General features: G+C 39.7%; 1 protein-coding gene across 4 annotated transcripts in view; it reads left to right on the plus strand.

Moving 5' to 3' along the window:
- Edem3 (ER degradation enhancing alpha-mannosidase like protein 3) overlaps window positions 1–8,216 on the plus strand; it is a 59,462-nt gene extending 51,246 nt beyond the window's left edge. Inside the window, exons 19-21 of one of the 4 annotated variants that reach the window (XM_051185964.1) lie at window positions 561–746; window positions 1,889–1,936; window positions 7,418–8,216. In XM_051185964.1, the coding sequence (XP_051041921.1) occupies window positions 561–746; window positions 1,889–1,936; window positions 7,418–7,824 (641 nt within the window). In that variant the 3' untranslated portion in view covers window positions 7,825–8,216. The remainder of the gene's footprint in view (window positions 1–560; window positions 747–1,888; window positions 1,937–7,417) is intronic. The other 3 variants (XM_051185962.1, XM_051185965.1, XM_051185963.1) reach the window with 3 other exon arrangements.
- Window positions 8,217–17,976: the final 9,760 nt, after the last annotated feature.

Consider the following 17,976-nt stretch of genomic DNA (forward strand, 5'->3'; position numbering starts at 1 on the left):
GACACTTAAACTATCCGAGAATTTAATAATGCTTAACCAGTGTGAAATAACAATACTGCTTAACTCAGCTTTACCAGTTAGGTGATCCCTGGTCTAAACATTGTAGTTTCAGAGCATTTTAAATTTTGAATTAGGAATGCTCAAACCCTAACAAATCCATTAGAGGAAATCTAAAAGTTCATTTATAGTTCTACCTGTGTGATCCAGGTGATTAAAATCTTTCATTTGTAGTTTTTTCCTTAAACATGAAAATATTCCAGTCATAATCATAGAAATCTTTGTTCTTTGTTTTTCATATATTATTTTTCTTTATGAAAGTAGTTCGCTATAATTTATTAAGAGCTGTTTATAATTGTGCAGTCCAGTAAATTTCTCTGAGTTTAGAGTTTTTGCTGTTTTCTATTATTTCCGTAGGCTAAATCATAAAGTTAGTTGATCTGAAGATTATATTCATTTTCTGGCACATAAAGTCATTTCTGTCAATAGTGGAAAAGGAGCAACAGCACACCTACCTCTGCAGCGGATGGCTACCCTGATTGCTCTATTTGTTTTCTGGCTAGATGACAACGAGGGGAGCAGCAGTGACACTGCCCCTCTGTTCCAGATGGCAGGTGATGGGAAAGACACGGATGACATAAAGATCCCCATGCTGTTCCTGTTCAGCAAGGAAGGAAGCATCATCCTGGATGCCATCCGGGAGCACGAGGAGGTGGAGGTGCTCCTTTCTGACAAAGCAAGAGACCGAGGTAACAGCTGGGGCTGCTGTGCTAGTCCTGTTAGCCCGGTAGCAACGGGCTGACGAAGGTGGCATAGGCTTCCTTTTTTATTTTTGGTTTGCTGGTTAAACAAGTAAAAATTTTAGAAAATAGTTTACAACTTTTCTCTTGGGAGTAATAGTAATTATTTTTATTTTATTAATATTAGTATTTATTATTTGTTTTTACTATTTTTCATTAAATTATATATAATATAAATTAATAAACTTATTTATAACTTACTATTAATGTTTTATAACAATTGGCTGGCAACTGTGTTAGCCAGTTTATTATGAGTAGTAAAACATTTGTTTTTACATTTGGGGTGTCATAGACAATGTGATCATAGCAGCCTCACCAGCAACCTGTACTCTCAGGCCACTTGACGAAGGCATTAGAAATGCAGGACCTTCTCCCTGTTGCCATCACATAGATTTTTCTACTACAAGAGTTACAAATTGTTCTGCCTGATGAGCAAGATACTTTAACTTGTAGGAATATATAGTCTTCCCTAGGCTAAAGTGATGTTAGGAATTTGAAAGTTATTTGAAATCACTGTGTAAAGAAAGGCTGCACAGTTTTTCCATCTGAGGGTTTGGGAAAGCTGAGGGATATAGGCTATGATCCTGCTCCTGGTAGCAGTCTTTTTAGGAAGAGGCACCTGTAGAGGGGACTGTGTCTCCTATCCCCTTAAATGAATGACACTGTATAATCTGGATGGAGTTGTTATAGCCCATAGGGTATTTGACAGATATTCAAAAACTAACTTAATTCTGTGTGACTGCCAAATGAGACATCGTTTTAAAAAGTCTAATGGTACAGTGCTATCCCAATCAGTGTTTTGTCTTCTTGTATTGCTTTGTTCATGGAGAGTCTTTGAATCATCAGCTGGTTAAGAGCAGTGGAATGAATGAGTTTGATGTGTAAGGATGTGTAGTTGGAACAGAATACAAAGAGGTCCTGATCTTCCTAAACACACCTGTGTACTCAATTTCTTTTTTCCTGGGGCCCTTTTCAAAATTCCCATCTTTCCTACTCTGCTGTACATCAAACCCAGCCAAATTAATATTAATCTGTATAATGCTTTAATGCCTTTGCTTTCCCCCTGTTTTCTGCTACCATTGGAATTTCAGCAGCAATATTAAAAGGTAAAATGATTCCAAGCTACATTATTAACAGTAGTAAGTATCTTGCATTAATAAACCAATTATATATGTATGTGTGTAATACACACATACATATATAATTTTATTTCACTGAGTATCATGATAATATATGATTTAATGTAATAAATAGCTTCCATATTCAGTCAGTTGTCCCATAATAATAATTCATTATTGATTCTACTATAACTAATGCTATTAACTTTATATTCCATATTCTAGATGAATTCACTAATCCAGGTCCATGCAATAGTCACTCTAACAGCAGCATTATTATATAAGAAATTATTACTTTGGATCATTTTTATTTCTATACAAAGTTTTAAAATATTGGCTTGTTTTATAAGCTCTTTAGGAAGTGAGGGGCACACATGGGTTAAGACTGTGGTGATGGTAAAGAAATGCTCTGCACACCAAGAAAAGAGTAGGAAAAAGTCAGTCCTATTAGAAAAAAGTTGTTAAGGAACAGAATTCCCTTAAAAGCTGCAGTAAAAAGACATTATGTAAATGGCATTTTAAAGCACTTTGATGGTCTATAACTTTGTTGAGCTGTTAATCTTACAGTGCTCCTTACAGAAGGTATGTAATAACACTTTGAGAAATGTACAGCTGTGTTAGCCAAACCATTAAGTTATGATTATTAACATCTATCACTCACTGTAAGAGATACTAGTTCAATCAGATCAACTACTTTATTCCCTTAGTTAAACCCTGTAGTGGTTATCACTAATATGTCCCATACCATCACCATATATACATTTCCATAGCATACGCTTCACCTGCATCAGTATTGGCTAATGGATGTGCTTGTTGGAGAATGTAGGAGCATTCTCCTGTGCTAAGTTAGATTCTGAAGCAGGGACCAGAATCCCACCTTCAGAGCCTCCCAGGCACCATTGTAGCACAGCAGTTCTTCACCTGCCCTTTGAGAGACATGGAAGGGGACCCAGAAGACCTTTCTGTCTCCTAGCTCTGACTCATGAGTTATGTGAGTGCCCTCAGTAATAAGATCCTAATCCAGGGAGCAGACTGTCTTCAAGTGAGCCTTCAACTGGCGTCACATTGCTTGCTGATTGAGAAGCCCTTTGCACTTACAGTATAGGCCCCAGACAAGCTCCCTCCTATACCCACCCACCGTTTGTCTGATAAGTGTGACTCTTAGGATCTACATGTCTGATACTGTTCTACCTGCTAGCAACAGGATTCAAATATTACACATTCTTCAGAAGCTGAAGTTCTAGAAGATTATCAAGTGGAAATGTTGCTTCCTTGGGGAAACAATTGACACGTCTACAAGTTAGGTTGTCCAAACTCTGTTCTTGAACAAAACTTTGAGCACTGTGTCTCTTAGTGTCTCATTGCTTCAAAATTTGAATTTTTAAAGATATTTAATAATTCCAACCCTGTCTCACAAACAAAAATGTGTTGGTGACCTTTAAATTGAAGCAGTTTATAATTGAGTCAGTTTCCTCCTTAGTATTATGGAGGAAAAAGCCGTAGTAGCACACGTTTTTTAATCCCAGCACTTGGGAGGCAGAGGTAGGTGGATCTCTGTGAGTTCAAGACCAGCCTGGGCTAGTAGCAAGTGCCAGGACAGGCTCCAAAGCTATGTAGAAAAACCCTGTCTTGGGGAAAAAAAAAAAAAAAAAAAAAAAAAAAAAAAGGATTATGGAGGAAAGCGTCAGCACTTTAAAATTTGAGTACACTGCTGTGCACCCAACCTATAGAGTAGGTCGGTATGCCCTAAGGCAACACAAATGCTTTCACAGCTTCTCCTGTGTTAGTGTTTGTCTGCTAAAAGGCAGACGGAAAATGGAAGCAAGAAAGAATCCCATCTTGTAAACTGCTCTGAATTTAAGCCAAGCAGTACCAGTCTTCAACTGACCCCATTCAAAGTAGGCTGCAGTGCTGTGGTCCTGCAGTTGGACTGTGGAAGATGGCTGGGGAAAGGTCTTATTCCAGTGAGGACAGCCTTGTCCATGGGCAGATGGCGCTCTGCCTGGAGAGGAACAGGCCAGTGCTGTGGTCAGGAAGCCACGCTTGCCTATCCTCCTCTCAGCAGGCCATGTTTCTGTGTGGATTTACCTTATCTGTTCCACATCCCTCTTTAAGTTCAGCCATTCTGTACCCAATTCTGATGCTCCTTCTGTATGACTTTTTTTCTCATTCTTGGCAGAATGGAAGTTGTTTTTCTCTTCTTCAATGTAGTTTAGTGATTCTACTGCATGATTGTTTATTATACAGGTCTTCTTGCCTCTGTGAGCTTTGCTTTCAGTCACCATAGAGCGAATGAATGATTGTATAACACTCAAATTCTTATGTATTTTCCATCATTATCTTCCGCTTTTATTTAGTAAGACCCACTGATACTCTTTGGGCCTTTGTCCAGTCTCTGTGTTTCTTGTGTTCCTGATACACCATTTCTGAATCAGTGTTATACACTTTAGACTGATAACAGGTGCCTAAGAGTGAAGATGTAACAATGTAGCTACCCTCAACTTCCTTTGAGTCATTGTTCCTCTCAAAGCCCAGGCTGGCTTGGCTGCCTTCTGTTTCTTGTTCCAGGATTCACAAGCTTTTACAGGCAGAATAAGCAACACTTGCACTTCTGTCCTTCTAAAGCATTTGTTTTATTCCTATGCTGGTAATTTAGAAGCTTTTTTGGAATACATTCCATATGATACCTCTTCCCTTACTGAATCTTTTTTAGAATTTCAATTTTGTGTAGTTAGTTAAAAAACTAAAACAAGTAGAAGTGAGATTCATTTTGGAATCATGTATTCTCGTATTTTTCATAGAGAGTGAAAAACTGTTAAGTGTAACAGCTTCCTGTTCTGGAACATAACTGTTAATTTAACCAGATCTTATTTTTTTTCTTTGTATTATAATTATATAGTATTAAGCAGTATTATAATTATATAGTATTAAGCAGTATGAGCTTTATACCTGCCATAATTTAGTTTTGTGGGGTTTTTTTTATTATATAACAAAAAAAATATGATTTCTCTTTGTTACTTCTATTGAGGAGTTACTGGCATTTGCAGTTGTTTTAGGTTTTTTTTTAACCAATTTTTTTTATTAACCTTGGTAGTATTTCTTAAAATTAGACTTGCTCTATGTCTTTGGTAGGGTTTCTATTTGTTGTGAAAAGACACCATGACCACAGCAACTCTTACAAAGGAAAACATTTAATTGGGGCTGGCTTATCATTTCAGAGCTTTAGTCCATTATCACCATGGCAGGAAATGGTGGCACGCAGGCAGACATGGTGCTGAGAGTTCTACATCTTGATGTGCAGGCAGCAGGAGAAGAGTGAGACACTGGGCCTGGTTTGAGCATCTGAAACATCAGAGCCCACACACAGTGACACACTTCCTCCAACAAAGCCACCACCTCCTAGTAGTCCACACCCTATGAGTCTGTGGGAGTCATTTTCATTCATACCACCACACTTGAATTTTAGTATACAGTCACAATATAAAAATATAGGTAATACTTGTATTTCTTCTTTTTTTTTACTCCTACCCTGGTTATTCTGTTATTTTATGGCATTAGCTAGACATCCAGAATAACAACATATCCCATGTAACTCCTGAAGGGGCCTAGTCACAGCAGTCTTTATTACACAGGACAAACCTGCACCCGTCCCCTCCTAGACTGGAATAATATGATTGAAAAAGAAACTGGAGGACTTTGTTATTCTCCTTCACTAATGGTGTCACCTAGTATAGTAAGCTCTGAGCTCCTTTTCTTATCTTACCCCATGTTCCCCTACTGTGTACTTAATTGTGCTTCTTTCACAGCACAGACCCCTGAAATGGTAACATAGTAATAAAAGGAACAAAGGATTGCATTGAAAGAAAGAAAGGAAGGTAGAAAGAAAAGGAAACCAAAACACAAAACAAACAAAAAGTCAGGCTGGGCTTGTAGTGTAGCTATAACACTTCTGACTCAGATTACATTCCACAGGGTTCCAGTCCATAATGGCAGCTACAGCATAGCAGCAGGCAGCTGGAGTAGGAAGGAAGTTGAGAGGTCACATCTTTAGCCCTAACCAGAAAACAAAGTGGGGCTAGGCTATAAAACTCTCAAGAGTTCACCCTGCGTGAAGCTCTTCTCCAAAGACTTCATCTCCTAAACTTCCCACATAGCACCACCATGGGCAACCAGGGACCTAGTGTCAGTACTCAAGCCTGCGGTTAACAGTTTTATCTAAACCATCACATCATCCAAAAACCAAGAACGTGAACTTGAGAGAGTAAGCATGTGCGGGTGTGTGTGTGTGCACGGAAACTTCCCTAACCAGGCAATCGTACCAGAGAGGGTGACTGTCCATGCTCACCTGTGCATTCCTGCTTGTCCACCTTTCCTTCAAGAGCTAGTTTGGTTTCATGTGTTCTCTCCTCCTCTGCTGTGAGCTCTGCTTCCTTTCCGAAAGAGTTCTCAAATGTTACTGCTTCAAGCTTGCCTAAAACCTCATACGTTTCTCCCCTATATAACGTGGCATTTTTCACTTACTGTATAAATATTCATTATTTGTGGATATCATTTTCTTGTTGGCCCGTGAGATGCTTAAAGGCAGGCACAGTGTTAGTTTTCCCGCCTCACTTTCTCTCTGGCACAAGGCACAGTGAATACCCAGGAGAGTTCTGGCTGAGCAGGGTGTGGTCTCTTAGTGACAAGGCTCTTAAGTGCTTTATTGTAGGAACTTAGTAAAGTGGTTCCAGAGCTTTTATGTTTTATATTCATTACAAAAACTTTACCTACTCGGTTCCTAGTGAGTTTTAGAATAGTTGTTTACAGTTCATTGATACACAGTAATAGTCTTATTAACAATCTTAATTCTTGTCTTTATGAAAATATTTTATTTGATGAGTCATATTATTACCTGTAACCATTCAGTCTTTTTGTTTGAATTTAAATGGATCACTGAGTGGTAATTTCACTTTCCCAAGAAATATGATTTCAAATTTTAACAATGATATATGCTATTAAAATTTTAAAATGTATTCCATTTAGGATGTTCTTGTGTGCAAGATTTCTTTAATTTAGGTATTAATAAAGTAAGTGTGTATGTGTGTGTGTGTGTGTTTGTATGTGTGCGTAATCATGAATTTGGAGTTAGAGGTAGCTGTGAGATGCCAGCTTGTAACATGAGTCTTGAGATCCAAACTTTTGTCCTAATGTTTGTGCAGTAAACACATTCAGCCACTGAGCCATCTCTGGCCATGATGTTTAGTCAATTTTAGTTATATGTTGAAGTTTTATATGCATTTTAACATTTTTGTTTAGTGCTTTGTCATTAATATTTATCCAAGTCAGCATTGTGCTATTAGTTATTATTATTCCTTTCCTTTTGGAGTGACATTTATTTTCACTGCCAACACATTCTCCCCATAACTACACAGAAAATGAGATTGTAAGACCTTCACTTCAGCATTGCAAAGTTGTTGCACTTTTTAAGAGGGAGAGTGATGTGTTTGTTTCTTTCCTATACAGATCCTGAAATGGAAAATGAAGACCAGCCATCTTCTGAAAATGATTCTCAGAATCAGAGTGCCGAACAGCTGCTGTTGCTTTCTCAGACAGTTGACTTGGTTGATCAGGAGACCCATGAAAACCCTCTAGAATCCCACTCAGAATCATCCTCTCCAGCAGACATTGAAGAAACTGTTGGCTTTGCCCCTTCTGAACAGATATCTAGTTCCACAGAAAGCCTTGAGACTCCAGGTCTTGATGGTGAATGTACAGATTTAGATAACCAACTTCAAGAACAATCAGAAACTGAGGAAGATTCGAATCCTAATGTTAGCTGGGGTAAAAAGGTCCAGCCTATAGACTCCATATTAGCAGACTGGAATGAAGACATAGAAGCATTTGAAATGATGGAGAAGGATGAACTCTGACTCTGTAGACTCTGGTGGTATATATTTTAAAAGAAGATGTAAACTGTGGTTTTCGATACCCTATACCAAGCAGGCGCTCCTGGGAGGCTCTGAGCAGTGCTCAAGCCTGTTCTGACTGGGTAAGTAGTTCCTGTAGCAATCTGGAGCATGTGTTAGAGCTGACCTCACCAAAACTGTCCCATCCAAAGTGGAAACTCAACCCCTCAAATGATGCTATTGCATACCCTGAAGCTCCCAGGCCAGGATGACTGGCCCGTTCCTGGGTAGACATAAACAAATTCACCTAATAGGGAATGGGAACAAGAGTCAGTGCAGCTTCCTCATTGAAGGGAGCTTCATTGCCTTGGGCTTGAGTCGGAAAGCTTCTGAGAAGATCTGAGTGAGTGAGTGTTGTGGTACTCTAGCCTTTCTGCCTTCACAGGAACACTTTAAATGACCTACAGCTTATGAAGCAGATGCATTCATGATAACAACTGTTTCCACTCATTGCTTTTACCTGCTTCATTCAGTGACAAATGGTCAAGATGACTTGATTTCTTTTACTCTCCCAACAATGTCCTTGCATTTAAACCAAAGCTGAAGCCATTGTACTTTTTCCAGTGAGTTTTCCTATAAAGACCTATTGTGGGGGCAGGAAGAGGATCATATAGATATAGTGGAGACTGGTTGCTTGATACACGGGGTAAATAGAAAGAGAAACTATAATGTTGCAATATCAACTTCCCGTTGGGCCGTAGGGGAAACTATGACTGCTCTAAGTGGAGATTAGCATTAGATCCTTGTGGGGTAGATTATATGTCTTTTCCAGTTCATTTCTCTTAAGGTGGTTACTCTAGCCATCAGCCTTACTCCATCCCATGTTTAGTATCCAGTTTGAGCCAGAAGGCTTATCCCAAGCCCCGTTCCATTTCCCTCTCTTATGGAGCCATGATGAACCATGGTAGTGGTCTGTAATCTGGGCTGACTGCCATCTTTCTCCTTTGAAGCTGGTTTCTAACATCACACCTAAGGATTCTCATATTTTCTGTTGAATCATGGATTTAAGTTTGTTTAATTTTGTTTTAACAAATACTCCTTCTGATGTGGACTTGAAAATTAGCACCTCTGGTAACCTATATAGCCATATAAGTAAAAGAAAAAGATTTCCTTTCTTTTTCCTTTTTTCTTCCTTTCTTGTTTTTCTTTTTTCTTTTCTTTTCTTTTCTTTTTTTTTTTTTTTTTTTTTTTTCTGGCAGTCTGGGCTGGCCACATTCAATTATTTTTGGTTTTGCTTATTGATAGTTCTACATTGAAATCATGGTTTTATTCATTTAATTTATTTTTAAACTTATTTTAACTACTTCCGGAGGAATATTTGAGAGACTTAATTCCTTTTTTACCATGGCAATACAATATAACCTTTTTCTGAAACATGGTTTTGAGGTACTGAATAACTGAGACTATATATGGAGCTGTTAAAGACAGCAGTGCTGTATTGTAGTTGTGTAGATTCATGTACAGTGTATCTTAGGTCCCAGGTAAACGTGCCCTTCAGTAAGGGGATAAATACCTGCTTTCAGAAATTCCAGCTAAATACAGTCGGGTCAGTGAGTAATAAATCTTAGCGTTCATAGGGGATGGGGTAGTATAACACATCCTTTATTGGCTCGTAGTTAAACCTGACACCAAAAATGGGTCCTTTTAGTCTCTGCATGTGAAGTTTGGTGCAAGATAGAACCATAATACATAGTGTATACAGAAGGGTAGATGTGCTTTGTTCACCTTAATTGCAAAGCTGCCAAAATAGCTGAAGCTTAACTACTTGACGTGATTTCTAGGACTGGGGCTTGGAGAAAAGGAACAGATGCTCCTCTGAGACTTTGATTACAGAGCCTTATATGTATTGATTTTGTATTTGTAGTTCAAAGCCATTGTTGTATAAATCTAACTCTTATGTTATCAAAGCAGCATAATTTTTTTCCCCTCAAAACTTAATGATATGAAGGATCTCTTGACACTCTAGTCTAGGAAAGGTCAGTTACTGCCGCTTGCTGTTCCTGTGGCCACTAGGAGGCGCTGTTGCCCTTCATTAAAGTTTAGATGAGCCTATTGATTGGTTTAGAAAACCAAATCCTTTAAAGAAATAAATTTAAGATGTTTTGCTTACTGTCTAGAAGGAATAATACTCAGTCTTTCCCTACTTAAAAAGGAAGTATAATACTGTTCAGCTTCAGAACACAGCATTCTAACCGATTCTACATTCATTTTTTATTTGACATACTGCCACAAAGTAGTCTTTGAGTTCGTTAGAAAATTTTAACAGCATAGATTTTTTTAAATGTTTGTTGTTGTTGTTGTTGTTTGTTAAAACTTTTCACAGATATTTTATTTACTTGCTGAAGATTCAGGGAATTCTGAGACCCTGAGTTTAGAAACATCTGGTCTACCTCAGTTAAATGTTGACTGCTTAGAAACAGAGCTGAAATGATCACCACAGCCATAAAATTGTTTGACTAAGAAAGATTTATATAATGTTTACAAACCTGGAATCAAGTGTGGATCTTACCTGAAAGTTAAAAGTTACCTGTTAGAGCAAGTATTTAATTCAGGTATTTTCAAGTTTTAAAACTTGTTTACCTAGTAAAATTAGGTATAGTTTTTTTTTTCTTCTCACATTAAAAAGTCCATTGAAATTATATTCCCTAATTTGCAATGTTTTCCCCATAAAATTTAAGTGTGAAAGAACTGTAGTTTACTAGATATGTTTGGGGTGGGATGTTTTGTGAGTTTTTTTTTTTTTTTTTAAACCTATGTAATAAGCTTCCAAAAGAGTATAATTGTTTCAAGAACAAATTATTTTGTAATTTTACTTTTCCTTTTTCTTTACAGTGTTAGATATTTTAAAATGAAAAATTATGCACTCTCTGACTTTAACTAATATAATAATTTTCTTGGAAATTCTTAAGTTTCAAATTACCATCCTATAAACCTTTCTTCTAGCAAACCCAGCATTTGCTTTCTCACCAAACCCCATGCCAGATTCTTCGTAAAGAAAGCTCAGCCTAAGTAGTTCAAATAGTGCTCATAATTTTAGAGGGGTGGGTAGCATTTAGTAAATATTCCAACTGGTCGTTTTATGCACAAGGCTACAGTCAGAACATAGGAAAAAAAAAACATTCTGTGAATGAAACATTGTATGTTCAGATTTTATAAAAGACATTTTTAAAAGCCCAATTTACAGCCGTATATTTTCTTATGATGTAATTTATGAAAAAGCTGTCTGTACTAACAGGTGCTGTAACACTACTGTTGTTGGGTTTTAGCGTTTGGTGATAAATGTATACAATATTTCTAATGGAAACTATGTACTGTGATGTAAAAGTCTGGGCAAAAATGTATATAATCCTTGTATATAATTGTGTATTTGATTATATTACCTATTGTAAATTTAATAAAACATGTAAATATTCTGGTCTAGTTTTAAATTTGAATTTTTAAAATCATTGTGCAAATATCTAGAATTTGGTATCTCTGTTTTCTTTTTGTTTCTCTTTACTGCAGGGCAGTGAATTTGGGGGCATTTTGGGGTATAGAAACCCAGGCAAACATCAGTTCTAAAACTCATAGTGCCTAGTTCAAACTAAGTTAAAAATAAACACTAATAATTCTGTGTCACTATTGGTAACATTTATGTCTTGAATTTACTTATATTTAATAAAATCACTTGCCCTCTTTTAATATTATCAAAAGTAGCTTTATTACTTTTACTTCCCCCCCCCCCCCCGAGACAGGGTTTCTTTGTGTATCCCTGGCTGTCCTGGAACTCACTCTGTAGACCAGGCTGGCCTCGAACTCACAGAGATCTGTCTGCCTCTGCCTCCCTAGTGCTGAGATTAAAGGTATGCGCCGCCACCACCTGGCTATTAATTACTTTTCTATTACTGTATTGAAGACAAAAGCAACTTTGGTTTCCTAGGGATAAGAGTTCATCACCATCATGGCAGGGAATGGCAGTGATCAGACATAGCGCCATAACAATTGAGAGAGCACACATCTATAACTGCAAGTGGGAAATAGCAAACTGGGGTGGCAGGAGGCTTTTGGAAAGAATGTTCCCAGTGGCACTCCCCCTAGTAAGACTGCATCCCCTAACCCTCCCCAAATAGTGTCACTAGCTGGGGATCAAGTATTCTAGATCTTATAGTGGTTGAAAGCCACCACAGTCACTGTGGCTCTTTTCCACTCATCCTAGGAAGCTATTTCCTTCAGTGACACTGCAATGGCCCTGACCTCTGCACTATCCCAGGGTCTTAGCAGGTATGTTAAAAAACTGCATACTGACCATTATTGTTTGTAAGACTGGAACAGTTTCCAAATATCTTACAGTGCCGAATTTAGCGACTGGCAGTGGACTGGGAGCGCTGGTTCAATTCCAGAAGACAATCTAAGATGGGTCCAGTGGGTCCAGTGTTCCTGTTTGCCTTTTGATTAGCCACAACCCCTGAAATTGGCATGTCTCCTCTCCGAAACTGAGGGTTAGTCATGACAGCACCTGTTTGGGGGTTGTTTGGGCTTCATTCACTATGTCCCCATTCCTCCAGGACAATGAATGCATCACTGCTAGACTATGAGGCCACTACTAAGGCAGACTTGAGAGGTCTGTCTTTTAAAGGTCAATGCAGAAGAAGAAACACCAACACCTACCTGCTGATAAGGCCTGGGGACTTACCAGGCCTGACTTGTTAGCTTTTCTCTTATGATGGACTAATTACTGTCCACTCTTCAAAGGGAGCGCTGCTGACTGACCTCTTGAAGGTTCTTGATCTGTAGAAGAATGTGCTTGGGCTAGCCTAGGTTAAGGTGGGAGAATGAGAACTCCTGTGGTACTCTAGGGGCAGGCACCTGTATTAGCCACTCCAGCCTACTGACTGCAGCAGGTGACACTGAGACAGTGTGAGGGCTTATATTAGCATGTGACTTCCCAGAGTCAAATTCCCTCACAAAGAGTAATAGAACAAAGTTAGAGGAATTTCAGTCAGGATTGGGGGAATGTGCTAGCTGTTTACTGGGGAGTCACTCAGACACCACCAGCTAGTTGTCTTCCTCCACTTTGTCTGCTCACTGTCTTTCTAGCTTCTTCCATCTGTAGGCTAGTCAAAGTTTTCCTTACAAATGGGCCTAGACAGCTGCTACTACTAGAAACACTAAGCCATGAAGCCACTCTCCTGCTCTCCTTAGAACTATGAAGCTGATTCAATTCTAGCCTGTCTTTGCGAGCAGCCACGAGGATGGACAGTTTCAGGGCCAGATCCCTCTTAACCCACCTTTAAAAGTGCCCTTTGTCTTGGAGAAAGGTTTTGTGAGTGAGGAGCAAGGCCAGGAGTGAAAAGCCCAGGCTATTCCACACACCCACATTTTGGTCCCCAGGGCAACTTTGAGGGAGGAAGGGGTTCATCAAAGAGGTGGGCTGTGGGAACCTCTGAGCAGGGCCATCACATTTGCAGTCACTTCCGTGGGCCCTTCCCATCAACTGGATGGCCTAGAGTACCATTGGTTGCAGTGACCATGATGACACAAGCCAAGTGTGCCTGGTGATCTCCATTCAGCATCTGTGATAAGCCAAGCAACCTTGTCAGTCTTCCAGCCATCTTGAAGAGGACATTCCTGTCTGACAGCTTTCCCTTTTGAGCATGCTCTTAACAGAACACTTGCGAGTAAAGATACATGGATGAAAGGGTTTACTGCGTGACTCAGTATGTCACAATATAGCTTCCACGCCAGGATTTTGTTTATTTGCTTTTGTTTTTACTTTTAATTTTTTTGGGGGGCAGGGAGGTTGCAAGGGTAGAGGGCAGAAATGAGGGAACAGAAGGATGAGTGAGATTGGGATGCATGGTGTGAACTCTACAAAGAATAAAAAGTCAAAAATACAATTTGACGAAATTGCATGTATTATATGTATAATATAATAAATATAATAACATTAACATGCATGCATGTGTGTATAGAACACATATATGTGTATAATAGAAACATTTTTCAATATAATGAAAAATACAGACTTATCTGCCATAAGTGAACTGATGAATTATTAAATACACACACAAATGCACATATAGATAGTAATGATCTTAACTCATTTAACAAACACTGAATATTTCTTATGTGTCAGGACATTCAAAACCTGAGAGTATAGCAATGAACCAAAAGACTCTAGAAGACACATAAACAAATGACTAAACAAAAAACAAACAAGTAGAATTTCTGGGGGAAAGTATGTTAAGTGCATAAGGAATGCTACTTCAGCATGGGCTGAAATTCTATTTTAAATAACTGATATTGATACATTAAAATATCCGTAGTTATCTCTGGATAAGAGGCAATTGCTCCTTATTGTATGTGTTAGTTTCCCATTATCCATGGAGAGTATTTTCCAACACACCCAGTGAATGCCTGAAACATGAAAGAATATTAACCTTACATAAACTATGCTTTTCTTTCCATACAGTGTTAATTTCCAAGTCAATCATAGCAAAAGAATAACAACAATTCTCGTATTGTAATAAAGGTGGTGTGAATGTAGCCTTTCTCTTTGTCTCTCAAAATACTGTAGATGTGTGATGGTGTTAAGGCCCACAGGGAATGTGAAGTGAGGGTGAGGTAAATGATGTAGCTGGCACTGGGTACAGTGTTACGCTACTGTGTAAGGCTTACTTAAACACAAGCACTGTTCCACAGTACCAATACATCTAATATCAACACAGGTACTAAGTAAGTGACTGCCAGGAAGGTAACATATACAGAGCAGATACACTGACTACCCTTTGAGGAAAGCCAGAAATCTAGGTGAAATCTTCTCATTTTAAAATACTTAAAATTAGCTAAAACAAGATTTCTGAGGTAACCAACTCAAGAGAAGACCGTGTTGCTTTTGGCTCATAGTTTGAGGAGTTTCAGTCCATGGTTGTTTGGCTCTGCAGTTCTGGGATCTGTGTGAAACAGAACATCATGGTATCATGCAGGCAGCAAAACTTCTGTCTTCATGGTAACCAAGGAGCAGAAAAAGAAACGAAGAGGCCCAAGTTCCAACATCTCCTGCAAGGACATACTCCTAGTGACATAACTTTCCTCCATTGGGTCCCATTTCCTAAAAGATTCCACTGCCCCCTCACCCCATAGTGTTATAGGCTAGTCACATAGACAGCAGCATACAGGCCCCTGGGTGGCATTTAATGTTAGACCTTTTCAAAGTAGCAAACACCTAATAGAAGCAATGGGGGGAGTATTTGGTTCAGGATTTTCAAAGCTTCATACTCCATTGCTATGGCTGTGGTGAGGTTGAAGGTCATCCTTAGCAGGCCATGTGATAGATGCTGCTGCTTGCCTCAGGGTGGTTGGAAAGCAGAGTATTGGAGGGGAAGGAAGGGACCTGGAACAGGTACATTCTTACATGGTAAACCCTAGGGACCTCTTTCCTCCAATCAGGTCCCACTTCCTAATGTTTTCATCACCTCCCAACAATTGAATCAAGTTACAAATTCAGCAACCCATCCATGAAGCCTTGTAACTCAATCCCTTTGCCACAAAGCCTACCTCTCCTCTGAGCATTGCTGGCATCGGAGTCCAAGCCTTCAGCACAACAGCCTTTAGGGCATGGACATTTTGGATCCAAACTATAATAAGAGCAAAACTGTAACCCCCAAAAAGGTTTCCAGTTTGCAGCCTTTAACTTGACAGCACGTAGAAGGAAGCATTCTGCACTTTATTAGAGGACCATTCAGCATTCTCCGGTTCAAGATCAATTGTACACACCAAAGGCGCCCTTCAAGGGCTGAGATTTTCCCATAGTGTATCAGTCACCTTCATGTTAGTGATTGCGTGGCTCTGTAATTCAGGGCTCTAGTTCAGCCAGGTAGGTCAATGAGTGAAACTGTCTCTTGTCCTTTCACCTTCCACAATTTTCTGTCAACCAGAGATGCTCTTCGATTGGAAGCAACGAAAATGTCTCTCCCCTCCTGAGTTCAGATCTTGTCTCTTATCAGTTGCTCTGGCCAGACTGCCCACTCGTTTCACCCTACATCTCCTTCCATGGCTCATAGGGGATCACAGTCTCCAGCAGCCTTGTGAGAGCTACATACCCAGATACATACAATACTCTGCTCAGTTCAACAGTGGTTTCTTCCAGTCCCAGCAGCTTCTCAGAGAGGGCCAAACGTGCTAATCTAACATGGCAAGTGAGGCCCTCTGCAGAGGCCTGATAGTGAAAAGGACTGCCGTACTTTGTTACCTTCAGCAGATATCCTCACACACAGAGCATACGAGTGTGTGATTCTTTATCCTTGTGGCAGCTCGGCAAGCTGTAACTGTAGTTTACAGAGATGCTTACAAGTGCCTCTAAGGCCACCCAGTCAGCTGCTGAGGGTACCTCGGAATTGAAGGTCCTAATTCCTGCAGAAAGTGTGGGGATTGCTCATAGACTAGAACCTCTGGTTTCTGAGTCAGGGAATATTTATCAGACCCTTCTAATGGTAAACAAGTGAGCTAGCCCTCCTTGTTTCCAAGGAAACTGCCAGTCTCGCTGATCTTTGGCTCTTTCATCATCGCAGTCCACACTGCCAGACCCGAGAGACATCTGTAAACTATAAACAAATCCCACTGGCAGTCAGTTTTGCTAACTTGCCACTAGACTGGGAGCCCAGAAGTGAAAGGAAAGGGGTTAATTGGCTTCCATCTGGTCTGGGATAACTCTGGAGAACTCGGGAGGGGCGGTCACTAACTAGCCTTGGGTGAGCTGAATGGAGGAGTGCTTAGTCTGGAATGGAGAAGTGATCAGCACCTCCCCAGACATTTATCCTGAAAGAGCAAAGGCTTGAAATGCCTGGGAAATGTCAAAGAAATGATGCAACAACTTTGTGTCAAGACGACTTGAAGAAGCTTTGTTTTGTTTTGTTTTGTTTTTACCTGGCTCAAATAGGAGCCTTGGGATTTCAGAGCTGAAAGGTTGTTGAGAACATCATATCATTCCTTCTCTTCAATGAGCTGAAACCAGAGGCCAGTGGAGGCCAGATGTGGGAAGTGACACGCCCATCTGGATTGCACTCCCCTTCTAAAGCTCTGCGCATGTGCGGCGGGGTCATGGCTTCACTTGGCGGACTCTGCTTGCTCATCCCTCCTTCGCAAGTTATCATCCAGCTAGTGAGATCATTACCAACTTCAAAGCTGCCCCGAGATGCCCTTACAGGCTGGGCTCCACCGCCTTGCTGGCTGCAACATCTACCGACGTAGACAGCATTGCTCACTATATTAATCTTGCAGCACATTTGAACAAAAATGTCATTTAATTCCTTAGAAACTGGCTCTTCTCACTGGAAGTATCTGTTCTTCTTTTCCTGATGAATAAATCCATTCACAAAAGAATGCATTCTGTGCTTTTTTTTTTTTTTTTTTTTTTTTTTTTTTTTTTTTGTGCTGTCATTCATCTCAATTAACTAACTCATGTGTGGGCAGAGTTCAGTGGAAAGAGCGAGGTTCCCATTCTTAGCTGGGTGAGTCTTAAACTCGGGGGCTTTGCGGGCGATGGCGGAAACAGTTTTCTTTAGACTCAAATCATCGAATGGGGACTTTCTAAATTGGAAACTGTGGAAAGCATAGAAAGCAGATGTAGGAGGAATAGTAATACCCCTTACCCTGTACACATGTGTGTGCTCATGTGTGTGTGTGTGTGCTCATGTGTGCATGTGTGTGCATGTGTACTGGAGGTAGAATGCGGCTCCTTGTACTCTCTCAGTGACCTGCATTCACAGCCTCCCAGTGTGCAGTCTCTATGAAACTCTGTAATATCTTGTAATAATGGTGCTCGTTTATAGGCTATGTACAAGACACATACCTTTGTTATCCCATTTTACCAATGAGAGAAATGCAAGGCTAATGACTGGGATCCTAATGCCAAACACTCTACTTGAGGTTTTTTTTTTTTTTTTCCTTTTCTGTATTTTTTATTTAAAAAAAAACTCAAACAGTATATTTTGATCATGTTTTCCCCTCCTGAACCCCTTTCAGATCCTCCCCACCTCCTACTCAACAGACTTGATGTTCTCTCTCTCTCTCTCTCTCTCTCACACACACACACACACACAAGAGGAAGAAAGGAAGGAAGAAGTAAAAGACCAATAA

Source organism: Phodopus roborovskii, unplaced genomic scaffold, assembly GCF_943737965.1.
Source record: "Phodopus roborovskii unplaced genomic scaffold, PHOROB, whole genome shotgun sequence".
Taxonomy (NCBI): domain Eukaryota; kingdom Metazoa; phylum Chordata; class Mammalia; order Rodentia; family Cricetidae; genus Phodopus; species Phodopus roborovskii.